Genomic DNA, 14,925 nt, shown 5'->3' on the forward strand with positions numbered 1-14,925 from the left:
GGTCAGTGCTTTTAGCTGCAGAAGAAAAGGTTTATGGTTTGAACCCACCAAGAACACTTTGGGAGAAAGATGAGACAGCCAGCTTCCATAAAGATTTATAGCCTTGGGAATCTACTACAGTTTTATAATAGAAATCTTGTCAATCTTTTATAATTCTACTCTGCCCCACAGGATTGCTATGAGTCAGAATAAACTTAATAGCAGTTAGTGTTTTTTTTTTAATTTAGTATTATATGACACACAGCATACTGCAGATAGAGAATATCTATTGGTTGACAGGAGAAATTAATCAGTGCCATCTACTTCACCAAGTCATGAGATTCAAAAGGACAAAAACTCATGCAATATTATTCAAAATGGGTGACCCTGGAGGACATTAAGCTGAGTAAGGAATCTTGATCACAAAAGGACAAATACTACATGGTGCCACTGTTGTAAAACAGGACTGACCTCGGGGTTGGGGGGAGACTGAGAAAGATGGGTTCAATTATATATATTGCATTGAAACAGAAGAGGGAGAAAACTGCTTAAAAGGCATATGTGATTAGGTATTTTTGTCATGACAGGAGTCCAGAGTGAAGGCTGCATGGTGGAATGAACATAGGGGGAGGGATTGTAAAACAATGAAAGAATTTTCTTTTACTTTTCCAAGAGGGTAGTGTACTAGCAGGGAGGATTGGGAGGGGAGAAAAGTGCAACAATAAATGAATGGAAATCCAAAGTCTCTGTAAATTTCATTGAAATTAATAATAAATTTGAAAAAAGGACAGGATGTATGAATTAACTTTGTGTTTGTGAATTACAGTTTTGTTAAAAATGTCATTAATTATATTTTCGCTAAATACCCTCTCTGTAATTTTTACAGTTTTCAGTGCTGCTCATTTCAACTTCATTCTACAAAATTTGTCTCACCTTTCCCCCCCCACCCCCCACCCCCCCGCTGACTCCATCCTTGCTAGTCCACCTGGGAAAGAGAAAACTTAGAGAAAGTAAACAAACTTGTTTGAAATGTTTCTCTTATTTTTTTTGGTTTTGTGCCAAAATCCATCTGAGAATAGGAAGAATGCATTTTTTAAGAGTATTTCAATAAATTATCCCCTTAAGTAATTATTCCTAATTCCACCTGGTAAGAAAATAATGGCTAGAGTGTCAATAAAACATTGTTTGTAGAAATTATGTCTCTAGGTCATGTAGATGACTTTGATCTTTTAAGTCATGGTAGAGTAAGAAAGTATACAACACAAAAGTTCTCACTGTAAAATTATACCTTGTTTATAAATTTAATTTATTAATTCTATTCATTATAATTTATAAACCATTGTAAATTACATTCATTAAAAATTTTATTCATTCATCTAATAAAATGAGTGCCTGTGTTAAATACTAGAGAGAGAGCAGCAAACAGCACATAGAGACTAGCTTCTGTGGAGCAAGTTTGCAGAGAATACAACAAGGTTACATGTGTGGAAACATCTTATATGTGAATGTGAGGTGGGAGCAGACATGGAAGATAAAACCTAGTCTGGATAGAAGTAAAGGTTTTCCAGAGGAAGATATTTTAAACTAAGTAGGAAGAAAGATCAATAAAAGAAAAGAGTCATTGTAGATATCATAAGATAAAATCTATTTGCACATGTACTAAGATAGTTGGGGAATTGAGAAACGGTAAGCTCTATTTAATAGAAAGACTTAGAGGATATACATGGGGTTATAAAATCAGATTCACTTGATTTAGTAGGTAAAGTATTATCGTTGATTTTCAAATCCTTCTCGATGCCACTCAGCTAGACAAGGATGTGGTAAAGGCTCTCAGATCTTCCCTCTTGCACAAAGGTTGTGAGCCACAGTTCTGTTGGCTGGGTTTGAGAAGTAGATTGCCAGGTCTTTTTTCCTAGCCCATCTGACAGCTCTTCTGCAGCCTGTTCACCCTCATAGCTACAAGCAAACCTGCACTCCAGGAGGAATTAAGTGACGAGGACTTAAACCTAGGTCTTTGCATGAAAGAAGGGAATTCTTTCCACATCTCCCTTACAATCTGACCTCATCATTCCACCTGTTTAAAAAGTAAGGATGGTTAACGTAGGAGAAGGACTTCACTGACCCGTGACATTTACATTTTTGAAAATGAAATGGAAATTCAAACTCCTGTTAACAGGCTATACGTGCCTCGATTTTATTAGTGGCAGAACAAGGAAACAATCCATGGGAGTCTTCTATTGTTCTTGACCTCGTATCTTATGCTCATGATTTCAAAGCTGGTGTCCAAGTAACGAAACCTGCTGGTGGCATCCATCACACTTAGTGTCTTTCTGTGTTCTTTGCTTATCTCAAAAGAATCTTTTGAAAAAATGAATTGCAAAATAGATTTTTGCTTTTTCTGTAAGTGGAGCTAGTAGAAAATGAAATAGAGTAATTTTTTTTCATCACAATATGGGGATCCTGTTCGAAGCCAAGAGGTGAGCTAAGATCTCTTATCTCTTGGCATGCTGTAGAAAATTCCAGGCAATAACCTGGATAATAAGTTTTAGACTTTTTTTTTTCTATAAATGTGCACTGCAAAAAAATGTATGAATATAGTCAAAGGAAGGATGTTTTACGTTTAAGACCTTGAAAATAAATATAAACATACAGACACACACCTGAAACAGGAAAACAGCATGAAAAATGGCCTTCCTGTTAACAAAGGCTTGACTACTCACTTCCGGTCTCCATGGCAGCCCAACCAAACAGAAGAATTAGTCAGAGAAGTGGTTCTTCCAACACATGACGTGCCTCCCAAACAATAAGGCCAAGAGAAAATAATGACTGTCCTATTTATGAAAACTGCTTTACAATTTGTCAGATTATTTAAGCCAGAAGAAACATTATTTGGAAATAATGACATAAAATTGGAATTTATATTAGCATTTTGATAGTGGCTGTCTCTAGGTGTTTTACTCTTATTTGTTCAAAAATCTGCTAAATATCTTACTAATTATCCAAGTCCAAAAGGGGAAGGGGAGGTAGGCAGAAGAGCAGTGTGGGGAGGGGATGACAGTGCAGGGGGGCAGAGGGAGGGGCAAAGGCATAAGGAAAGGTTCAGTGGAGCCCTGAAAAGACTGGTTAATAATAGACATAGATCATGGTGATTAATTTTATAAAATACAATATATATGAATGATCATGTGAAACACAACATACATGAATGAAATGATATACAAATTTGATATGCAAACCAATATAAAAGAAAATTTTTAATATCTGCTAAACAGTTATTGTTTTGGATTTTCCATAGGTCTAACTTATTCTAGAAAATGTTTTTAGGAGATTGGTATTCACTTTTTTATTTTTTTTAATCAGAAACAGCATCCTCAACTTAAAACTAAAGTGAAAATACAACAAAATATAAACCTTTTTAAACTCCAGAGCATATGTTCATACTTAACTCTGATTTTGGTCTCAGGGAGTTAGCCTAAGTGAACAGCCTGCTGTTCCGGAAGAAGGAAGGAAAGCAGGTAAACTGAGGGAAGTGAGAGGAAGGAAGAGAGACAGGGAGAAAAGGCAGGAAGATGGAGAAAGAAAGCAGGTGAAGAGAGAGGTGAGGAAGTGAAAGATCATTCACTGACACTTCTCTTGTATTTTACAGAATGAATCCATACCTCAAGAGGATTTCACTCCAGAAGTGTACAGAGTTTTCCTGAACAATCTTTGCCCTCGACCTGAAATTGATAACATCTTTTCCGAATTGTAAGAAAACAGGTTTTAACTAACATTGAGAGGGCTTGCCAGAGTAGAGGGAGGAATTTAGAGCAGTAGCAGAGGAAGAGGTAATGACCCAGGGACACGTTGTATGAGGGCAGGGTTCTGGTAGAACTCTGTTGAAGATGATCACCTATCCTTGTTCCCGGCGTTCAACCCCTCCTTTAATGAGCAGGATTTGCTGTGATTTACTGCTGAGTATTGTTTTAGGCTCCTCTGGTGACTCTGAGTGGTTCGAAGAGTCTGAGACGAATAGACAGTGTGACTCCTTGCTACTAGGTCACTGAAGCTTCTGTATGTAAAAATGCACAAATCATGAAAATATGCAGAAGTGGTAGACACTGTGTGCACCTTGTCAGTTGTGGGAATAACTCCCCATATGGCAAGTTCTAGATCATCGCTATTATTTTTAGAATACAATTGGCATTTCTAGCCAGAAGATGAGAATTGTCTGCCTGTTTGTTTTGTTTCTTCACATCTTTCCCAGTAACATCTCATGATTCCCAAATTTGTCCATCAACTGTAGAATATGTTCGGTGTATGGCTCCATGATTTCAAGCAGCTGGAGTCCCAAATTTAGTTTTAAAAATACTCCATTTGATCCTTTGACTGTGACATTTTTAACAACTTCTGGCCTTCCTTTTCCTCATTCTTTCAACCCTGCTTACTCCCACCTCAGACATTTCTTTCTTCTTCAAAACTCATTAATTTATGATTTATTGGTCCCCATTTTTTGTGTGTGTCTATGTCTTAGGAAAACTCGATGGCCTTGTGGGCATGGAGTTACACTGTAATCTCAAAGATCAGCAGTTCAAATACCTTAGCTGCTCTGAAATAAAAAGATGGTCAGTTTCCTTCCACATGACTTACTGCTAAAGGACTCCCCGTGGGTGGGGAGGCGGGGTCACTATGGGTTGGTTCAGTTCAGTGGCAATGTGTCAAATGATGATGAGCTGCCCACGTTGGCAATGCCACACTCTAAATTTGGCATCCTCACCATGTTTAATGTGTTTTCCACCAAACTCTTCTATCAGATTATGTTGACTGAATACTTGGAGCATGTTTGCCTAACTCAGCATTATTTCCCGTTTCATTAGTATGCATTTCCCTTTAATGTCCTCCCAGAAAGATGTACAATCATGTCCTGTGTTACATGATTTAGGCAACATCTGACCACATATACATGTATGTTCTCAAAAGGTTATTGTTATTGTCATTAAGTGCCATCGAGTCGTAGGCAACTCATAGCAACCCTATGAACGAAAGTCCTCAACACTTGCATGACTTTCATCCATTCTCCAGGTTCATAGGGTTTCTGGAGTCAAGCTATCTATGGAAGTGGGTGCTACTCCTGCTTTCAAGCTTGTTTTAATTGGGGAGCTCCACCAAACACTGTCCACTACAGGTAATCATTAATGCATTTGACACATCAGTGTCACAGTGTTCAGCTTCACAGCAACCACTAGTTACCTCTGTACAGCAAGTAGACACACCAGGGCTATACGACCTAGAAGAATGTTTGAACAAAAATAATGAAAAACAGGTATGAGGGCTGCAGATTAGTCACCCACCTTTGGCTTGGCAGCATCACTTTCATTCCACTGGGCCAGCTGATCTCTCTCTGTGTTGATGTTATTGTTGTTAACTGCCATCAGGTCATAGGCAACTCATAGCAACCCTGTGAATGAAAGTCCTCAACACTTGTTTGACTGTCATGAGAGAGGTACACATAACCAGAGCTAGCGAACACAGCAGCTTCCCACACACAGTGTATATTTCATGTCTCTTGTACAGAAGGCTCCAGTGCTTCTAGATTTATAATGATGCATCAAACGCTACATCAAAGCTCAAGCTCAGCATGACTATTGTAAGGCTTGTTCTAGCTCAACATCAATGCTATAGAGTTTGTTCCAACTTATGGCAACTCCCCATCAGGTTTCCAAGACTGTAAATTACTGGAGCCACTGGTGGACTGGAACCATCGGTGGAGTTGAACCACCAGAGATTTTCAGCCTTGTAGTTAACAATAATTAAAAAAATCTATTACTGGTTTATATATGGGCTAGCCTATACCTCCTAGCCATTTGAATGTAACCTTTTCCTATTTTAAAAGCAAAGAGTTTATCATCTAACATTGTATGTTTTGATCTCATCTCATGCATCATATGCCATGTTAGTATACGGAGTTACCTTTCTTTTTTTGTATCATAAATTATTCCTTTATTTTTATAAAATATGGAAATGCATCCATCTCATTAAATAGATAACTACTCACAAAACATAATATGATTTAATAATGGCATTTTGGGTTTTTTTTTTTTCATTTTTTTCATGTATTTATTTTTCATTTCAATGGACATCTACAGAGATTTTGGAATTCTATTCATTCATTGTTGCACCCTTCTCCCCGTCCACCCCTCTCCCCCCACACCCCACCCCTTTGCTCCTCTCCTTCAAAAGCAAAAGAAAAACTCCCTCATTGGTACATAATCCCCTCCCACATCCCCCAACCACACTCCCAACCCCAATTATAATCCACTCTGAAACCCTCATTCTGTACTCTTATGATAAACATAATGCCCTAAGACTGAGAAAAACTGGATGAAATATGTTTACAGCATTGAAAATAGTTTAAAAGTATTATATTTTAGGGCATTATGTTTATTGGAGTTACCTTTCTATCTGACTTTATTTTGGAAATGCTGTGAAATATGTCATGATTCCCCAGAGCAGCAAAACCAGTGCCAGTGATAGTGACATAAGAGGCAAAGGAGAAGCATAGATTTGGAAGTGAAACAATAACATATTAAATAACTCAAAGGTAGAAAATTAGTCAGTGTGATAATTTATAATTTAGATGTTTCTATAACATTTAAAATGCATCATTCCCTACTTCACACAAAGCATTGTTGACTAACAATAAGATACTGTTGGCATTAAAAAAAAAAATAAAACATCAGCAGTAAGCCGAACAATTATAAGTGTAGTTGGTTATAGCTCAAACGTATCTTACGTTGGTGGTGGTTGTTGCTGTGTGCCGCCAAATTGGAACTGACTCATAGCTGGCCCTCCAGTGGGTTTTCAGACTTGCACTGTTTATATTATTGTTATTAGGTGCTATTGTGTCGACTACAAGTCATAGCAACCCTGTGAACAGCAGACTTGAACCTTGTCCTATCTTGTACCATCCTCACAATTTCTACTATGTTCTAGCTCATTTTTAAAATCACTTGGTTAATCCATCTCTTAAAAGATCTTTCTCTTTCCCTGACATTTCCCAGCATGATATTCCTTTGCCAAAGACTGGACTCTACTGATCATATGTTCAAAGTATTTGATGAAGTCACACCATCCTTTCCTCTAAGGAGCCCTCTGTTCGTACTTCCTCCAATGTGGATGTGTTTATTCTTTAAGCAATCCGTGAGATATTCACTACTGTTTACCATTACCACAATTGAGAGGCATCCATTCTTTCTGTCTTCCCTTTTCATTGTCCAACTGTTAGATACATAGGAAGCAATTGAAAACACTATGACTTGGGTCAGGTCCATCTTAGTCTTTAAATTGATAGGTCAGAATATAATTCCATATAGATGAAAGGAATTTTGTAGAATACCTTCTGATTTTCTTGTGTGTTTGTTTGTTTGTTTGTTTTAGTGGTGCCAAAAGCAAACCATACCTGACTGTTGATCAGATGATGGATTTTATCAACCTTAAGCAGCGAGATCCCCGCCTAAATGAAATCCTTTATCCACCTTTAAAACAAGAGCAAGTGCAAGTTCTGATCGAGAAATATGAACCCAACAGTAGCCTCGCCAAAAAAGGTCAGTACGCTTTGCTCTCCACTGATACTGTAAGGGAACCTTTGCTTCTGAGTAAATGAGTCACACCCTGGAACTTGGTGACGGACAGCAGGATTATTTTGGTCAATTTCCTTTCTGTCTTACAGTGGTTCAACATAATCTGTTACTATTATTGTTTTACTTGGGTGTGTGATTTTCTTCTATCTATCCCTGCATATTACATTGGTTTGTTGGGGTGTTTTGTTTTGTTTTGTTTTGTTTTGTTTTAATTTTCCCATCATTTGTTTTATCTTAAATTGATGTAGTTACTGAATTTGTCATTTGCAGACAGGAAATTTGTTATGAATTGGAGAGTACTCTTTTAAGCTTGTTTCTTAAAATAGCCTCAAAAGGTTCTACCTCTATAAGACTGAATTGAATATATTTTTTTCCTTTAAAACCTTATTTTACTGAAGCTCACATTGACTGATGAGTTTTTCCCCTAGGATAATATCCTGTAGTTTTAATTTCTATGTAAATAATTTCATTTTTTAATAAAAGGCAATTTTAGTCTAACTTTTGATGTCAGAAAAGCAACTCTATGATGCTTAGGAATTATTCCGAAATTTGTATTTTTGGCTCATAAGAGAAAATAAGAGAGCAGAGATTTAATTATGTGTTGTATTATTTTCTCCGAGCAAAGCTTTCAACTGTGTTTTCTTACCCAAGACTGGATTTTTATCTGGATGGAAATTAGTTTCTCTCTGAGGTTATTATAAATTGCCTAGGTATGCCGAAGGGAGGAAGGTAAAGCACAATTAACCAATCATTAAGAAGAAATAAGCTGCATCTTAGTGTACAGGCAATTTATAAAGTGATAAAAATAGCTCCAACAAGACTACAGTCATTAATTAGAATGGTTATCATAAAAATGGATCAAGTCTTTTTTAACACTTGGTGCTTTTGCTCGGATTAATCTTCTAAATAATTTTGTTCCATATGTGAGTAGTCTAGGATTTATAAATTTTCTTAGTTTGTAATGTTATATTCAAGCTTCTCTCTTTTGTTGTTGCTGTCAAATCTTTGCTACTTCAGTGACTGGTCAGCGAAGAGAAAATATTTACCCAAGGAAGTGTCTTGGATTGTCAGCCTTGCTCCTCTAAACCTACTATTATACAGTGATCTTGAATTGCAAAATTCTACTAAAGACAGAAGTTATGAGCCACTCAGAACAAGAAAACCTCTTAAGAAGCCTTTCTTATGCAATCTTAGGAGCATACAATTCACCACAATTTATGAGTGTTCACCTTCTCTTCCAAACAGGATTCTTACGGCTTTTGTTGACAGTGATTTACCTTATTAATTGTTGAAGGTGATGTCTCCTTATCATTCATTAGACAGCAGCTCATGAAGAAGATTAAGGATTTGTTTGGGCTGACTTGGCAATTCCCTTTGGGAAGCACCACTTCTCCAGAAATAACTAATATAGTAATACAGCCCCTTTAACAAATCTAACATCACTTCTAAAACTGATCACTCTTGACGTCTGTGACATCAGGAAGACAGAAAGCTTTTGTCTGAAGCCGGAGCGGGGTGGTGGAGGGAGCTAGGGGGGGACCTTCTAAAGCCTCACCTTTGCCCTTTTCTCCTCCTGTCACACCACACTGCTGATGGCCCATTCCTCAGCTGACACATGAAATATCCATACATCACACTTGATGACTTTGAAAAAGTAAAGGCTACAAAGGAGGTTATTACTAAGCTGCTATACTCCTGGAGATCCAATTTTGATTCTAATCAAAATTAAATGATGTTTCTTTGCTCCAAGATTAGTTGGTATAAATTCCATATTCAAAATGGGGCACATAGTAATTTAAATCTATTAAAAGAATGGAGGCAGGAGTGGCTTCCAATTCCTGAACAACATGCCTCCGGAAACTCTGAACTTGGATAAATATTGATAGTTAATAGAAAGGCTTCAGGCCTTTCTAAAGGGTCGCTGTGAGTTGTGCTCATCTCAAAGTCAATCAACAACAAAAATTAAAAGAATAAGTAGTAAATATAACAACAAGACTTCAGACTTGATCAGTCTTGCCAGCAAAGTGAAACTGGAATGGATCCAAATTTTTCAAATTTCAGTGATCTGGAAATACTAACCAGAATGGACTAGATTATGTTGGGCCGTAAATGTCCAAAGCAATGACCACTGTCTTTGAGCCACACACCATTGTTTTCAACTTAGCTGGTCAAGAGACTTAACTGCTGACCGTGTGCACACTGCCCCTGTTTGCTAAATGGGGTATTAACTATACAGCATGACTTCAGCCTATAATGTTTCCCAATTAGTGTTCCAGTTCACCCACCTTTTAAAAATTCTAGTTCATTCCACTATTGTTTCATAAGTCATAACTGAGCTGGTCTGAATCTATTCAAAGCCTTGAAAATGACAACTTTCTTATTTTCTGTAACTCTGGATGAAATTGATCATGAAGCCTCAGTTTGCCTTAAACACAGCAGAAATAGCAGGTACACCCATGGAGTTTCAAGCCTAATTATTTGTTTAAAAGGTAGAATTGACTGCATATTAGTTGTATGGTCTTGAATAAAGTGCTTAACCTTTTCTGCCTTGTTGTTGATGTATACCATTGAGGTAGATCCGACCCATAGCTCACCCCTAGGGTGTTTTCAGAGGCAGTAAATCACAGGGAAAAAGACTGCCCATCTTTCTCCCAAAAAGAAACTGATGGATTCAAACTGGATACCTCTGAGTTGAGAACATGGTTCCTTATTACTAAGCCACCGGGACTCCCTCTTCTTTGCCCTAGTTAACTACATGTGCAAAAATAATAGGAAGAAGTTTTGTATTGATTTGTTGAGAATTTGATAATATCTGCAAAGAACTTAGGAGTGTCTGGCACTTTCAAGAGGCTGATTTAATGTTAATTTATGTCTCACTGCTTTGGAGTGCAAGTGATTATTTTAATACTGCAAGTATTTCTGGTTACTTTTTCTTATGATGTCAAAAGATTGCTGGATCTTTGGCTTTCTTTTGTTCCCTCAAGTTCTAGAAAATGCATCTGCTCATAATGAAGTCCTTTAGCGGTACAGTGCTGGTTGGATCTGATCCTTTACGTAAAGCATTTGTGCCCTAATTTTTCATTCAGCAGTAGAGTCTGCTGGTCTCTATGCTCCGTCCCCACCAAAGCCTCATCTGGTCTGTCACTGCACATGGCAGTCATAGGGGCATTGAAGTCCAGCCATTGCCTGCTAGCACACACAGTGCACCTTCTGTCAGCCCAGGGGACATGACTGCCAGTTTGGCAGGTCTGGCTGCTTGCACCTGTTCTAGGGTCCTTTCTCTTTTAAGCTCCTCCTGGGAGGATTTCCAATTCTTGAGTCAAGGAGAAACAAACTGCCAAGTTACAAACAACCTTGGTAAGTCACTTCCACTATAAGGAATGTCCATGAAGAGGAAATCCTTGTACAATAAGCATTCAGTAAATGGCCCGAATGGTCATCATTATTTGAAGGAAGCTGAATAATATTCAACAAGCAAGCCAATTAATAAAAGCTCCCAAATTTACAGCCCTCATGGATTCCAACTAATGATAATTCTCCGTTGGGTTTCCAAGACTATAAGTCTTTACAGGAGGAAGTGGCTTTATCTTTCTCCTGGAGAGCAACTAGTAGATTAGAACCACTGACCTTTTAGTCAGCAGCACAAAACATAACACAGTACACCACCAGGACTCTTTAACACATAATGGAGGAGGCAAAGTAATAATATCTGATGTTCTAGCTTTGCAAACTGAGACTAAAAAGCAAACCCACTATTTTCATGCTTTTATGCTCAGTAAATCTTTAGTGAAAGGCAAAGGGATGTGGAGTGGAACCAAAATGGAGAGAAGGTCAGTGCCTGTCGTGGCTTTCATATACACAACACAAAATAAGGTATGAATGTAAATAGTAAAATGTCCACACAATTCTGTTCATACTCTAAAGAGGGCACGAATCACCTTGGAATCTGGTTTAAAATGTGGTGCTGACTCTGGATCTGAGTTCAGGGCTTGAGTTTCAGCATTTCTGGCAAGATCCTGATTGATGCTGATGTTGCTGATCTGGGAGCTGCCTTTGAATATGGAGGCTGAAGAAGACAGAGAACGTACAGGAGTTAAGTTCAATGATGAAGCTATTTCTTCCTGCCATGATGATTCATGGAAGAATCAAAGAGAAACAGCAACAGCAGAATCCCCATACCACTGCCTTCGAGTTGATTCCAAGCCATGTGATCCTGTAGGACCAAGTTGAACTGCTCCATAGTGGTTCCAAGGTTATAATATCTTCAGTAATCTCTGCAATCTCTACATTATGCTGATGATACAACCTTGCTTGCCAACACTGAGAAGGATCTAAAACATTTGCTTCAGAAATCAAAGACGGTAGCCTTCAATATGGAGAAGATCAAGAAGATTCTCACCACTGGGCCAATTGGCAGCACCATGATAGAGACTGAGTTTGTTAGCAATTTCAACTTACTTAGCTCCACTGTCAACACTCTTGGCACTAGCAGTCAAGAAATCTAAAGATGAATTGCACTGGGGAAGTCTGCTGTCAGGAACCTCTCCAGAGTGCTGAGGAGCAATGATGTCAGTCTAGAGACTAAAGTGCACCTGATCAAGGTCATGGTCTTCACAATTGCATGCTAGGCATCAGAGAGCTGGAAAGTGATTACAGGTGACAAAAGAAGAATTGATGCCTTTGAGTTGTAGTTCTGGAGAAGAGTATTGAACATATCATGGACCAACAGGGAAACAAATAGTTCTGTTTTGGAGAGGATGGAAACCAAGTTTCTCCTTGCAGACAAGGATTTTGAAGCTCTATCTCAAATACTTTGGGCGCATGGCCAGGAAGGATGAGTCCTTCGAGAATGACATCATGCTTGAAAGGGTGGAGAATGGTGCAAGAGAGGAAGACCACAGATAAGATGGGTTGACACCATAACTAGAGCGGTGGGATTAGGTGTGTCAGAGTCAGTGAGGTTGTCTCAGGACAGGGCAGGGCTCAGAGCTCTGATACACAGGGTCACTATGAGTTATATGTGACTCGATGGCACACAACAAAAACAACAATCTTTTCAAAAGTAGATTGGCTTATTTCATTTCCTCTGAGTGACTGAAGAATTTGGGCTAGTGACCTTTGATTAACAACTGACTATCTTAGCCACATACCATTTGTACTGAATTGCTTTCAAGGACCATGTGCTAGAGACATTCTAGCAAAGAGATGTTGTTGTCGTGGTGGTGTACTGTTGAGTGAGAACCACCCCATTACTGATCCTTCAGCAGGTTTCCAGAGGTAGTTTAATCACAGAGAAGGAGATTGCCCATCTTTCTCCCATGGAGCAGCTGATGGATTCGAATTCCATGCCTTCGGGATTGCAGTGAAGCATGAAGCATCTTACCCCTTCACTCACTCGCATTTCTTGACCAAGCTTACATACCAAAGAAACGTGAGTCAGGACCTTGAATACATCAGGGGATGAAGAGGCCAGAGTAGAGGCAAGTGCATTTAGATGGAAATCCCAGACAGTAATTCTTTTCTAAATTTTTGTAGTTCTACATTAATTACATTTAAAAAGCCCATATTTTTCATTCATAAATGTAGTTTCTAGTACAAAAATACCAGTAAGAATATGGGGTGGAGGGGGTGGGTGAAGGAAAATGGAAAGATCTGGTGTGAAAAAAACAACGTATACGAACTCCAGGACCTTTGTATGTAAACCAGTATAGAATAAAATTTTTTAAATTGAAAAAAAGAAAAAAAAAGGAATAGGATGTTGAACTTGAAATACACTTATTCCTCATTCATCACCTATCCTTTTATCCAGCATTTCACAGTTACAGCCAGAGGGGGAAATCTTATATATGATGATTTTGCATCTGGCAGTAAATGCTGAAGGACAAAGCAGCAGTAACACTGGCTGGGGGAGTTAAGGTTCTATGTCACTTGATGAGGTCATGATCACTGTGATTTACAGGCATGTAATGATGAAAATTATCAATTGTGTAATGCTATAACTTGACAGCTATGTGATGATGTGGATTGATAATTTAATAATTACTTAATTTGGAAATTATGTAATGATACCATCCTCATCCTCCTCCTTTTTGTGGTAGAATGTGATGTGATGTGATGTGATTATTCTCCATTTTTTTATAATACAGATTTTTACAGAATAGCCACATCATTGGAACATAACCAGACTGATAAATGAGAAGTGGATGTATTTCACACCAAGTTCTTTTCTTTCTTCTGCTCATTTTATACAGACAATTATGAGAGAAGATTGTTCTATCTCATCATGAAAAGTATTGCAATTTGGAAATCTTAATTGTAGGAGTAAAAAGTTTCTAGAGTGAAGAAAACTCTTTAGGAAGTAAAAGTTCATCATTTTTTCCCCAAAGTAATGAAGACTTTTGATGAGATTAATTGATTCAGTGACTAGGGTAATCAGGGAGGTGTGTCAGAGACAGTTAGATTGGCACAGGATAGAGAAGGGTATAGGGCTGTTATACACACTCACTATGAGTCAAATCATAAGTGACTCAGTGGTACATAACAACACCACCAGAATAATTTTATTTTGGAAGTAAAAGTTTAGTCTTTTTTCCCCAGAAAAATAAGAATAGTTTTCTTTTGCAATTCATGACACTTGATATTTGACTTTGATCTTCTTTAGAAAAATTTCTTTTTTGTGCTTTCTGTTTATCAAAGATTACACATAAACTCCAAAATCACATGATGAATATAAATCAGGAGAAAATATACAGAACATGGATGATCTCTAGCCAATTCTTGTCCATGGTGACCCCTTTGCAGAGAACCTGTTCTTGGATTTGATGGGTGTGCCTATTTGGTATTTAGTCACCAGGCCTTTCTTCCAGGGTGTCTCCAGGTGAGGCCTGTGCACCAGCTTCCCCGCTCATAGTCCAGTGTGCACCCTGTTATGTCACCCAGGGACTCCATGGAAAAAAAATAGTTTTTATTTACACAATATTCACAATGGACTTTATATTTAAAATAATATTCAGTATCACTTTTTATGATACTCAAAATGAAAATTCTATTCAAAATAACAATTATAAATTTGCCATGAGACACGTGACTTAGATCACACCACAGGATGCTCTGAGAAGGAAGATTTTTTTAAATTCTTTTTATTCTTATTTTTGTGTATGTGTGTACTGCCAAATCAGATCTGACTGGTACAGGAGGAGACTGTCCCTCCTTCTCCAGCAGAGCATCTGGTGGATTCGAACCACACACCTGTGGGGTTGTAGTGCAGCTTTTTGCCACTAGGCCACCAGAGCTCCCTTAGAAGGCAAATTTTTAAATTTTCAGTCAG

At 38.0% G+C, this 14,925-nt stretch overlaps 1 protein-coding gene across 2 annotated transcripts in view; it reads left to right on the top strand.

Moving 5' to 3' along the window:
- Window positions 1-14,925, top strand: part of PLCB1 (phospholipase C, beta 1 (phosphoinositide-specific)) — a 920,819-nt gene that overhangs the window by 656,996 nt on the left and 248,898 nt on the right. For both annotated transcript variants that reach the window (XM_006894240.1, XM_006894239.1), the window contains exons 8-9: window positions 3,626-3,726; window positions 7,396-7,562. In XM_006894240.1, the coding sequence (XP_006894302.1) occupies window positions 3,626-3,726; window positions 7,396-7,562 (268 nt within the window). The remainder of the gene's footprint in view (window positions 1-3,625; window positions 3,727-7,395; window positions 7,563-14,925) is intronic.

The sequence above is a fragment of the Elephantulus edwardii genome, unplaced genomic scaffold (assembly GCF_000299155.1).
Source record: "Elephantulus edwardii isolate Elephantulus edwardi_28Jun2011 unplaced genomic scaffold, EleEdw1.0 scaffold00138, whole genome shotgun sequence".
Taxonomy (NCBI): Eukaryota; Metazoa; Chordata; class Mammalia; order Macroscelidea; family Macroscelididae; genus Elephantulus; species Elephantulus edwardii.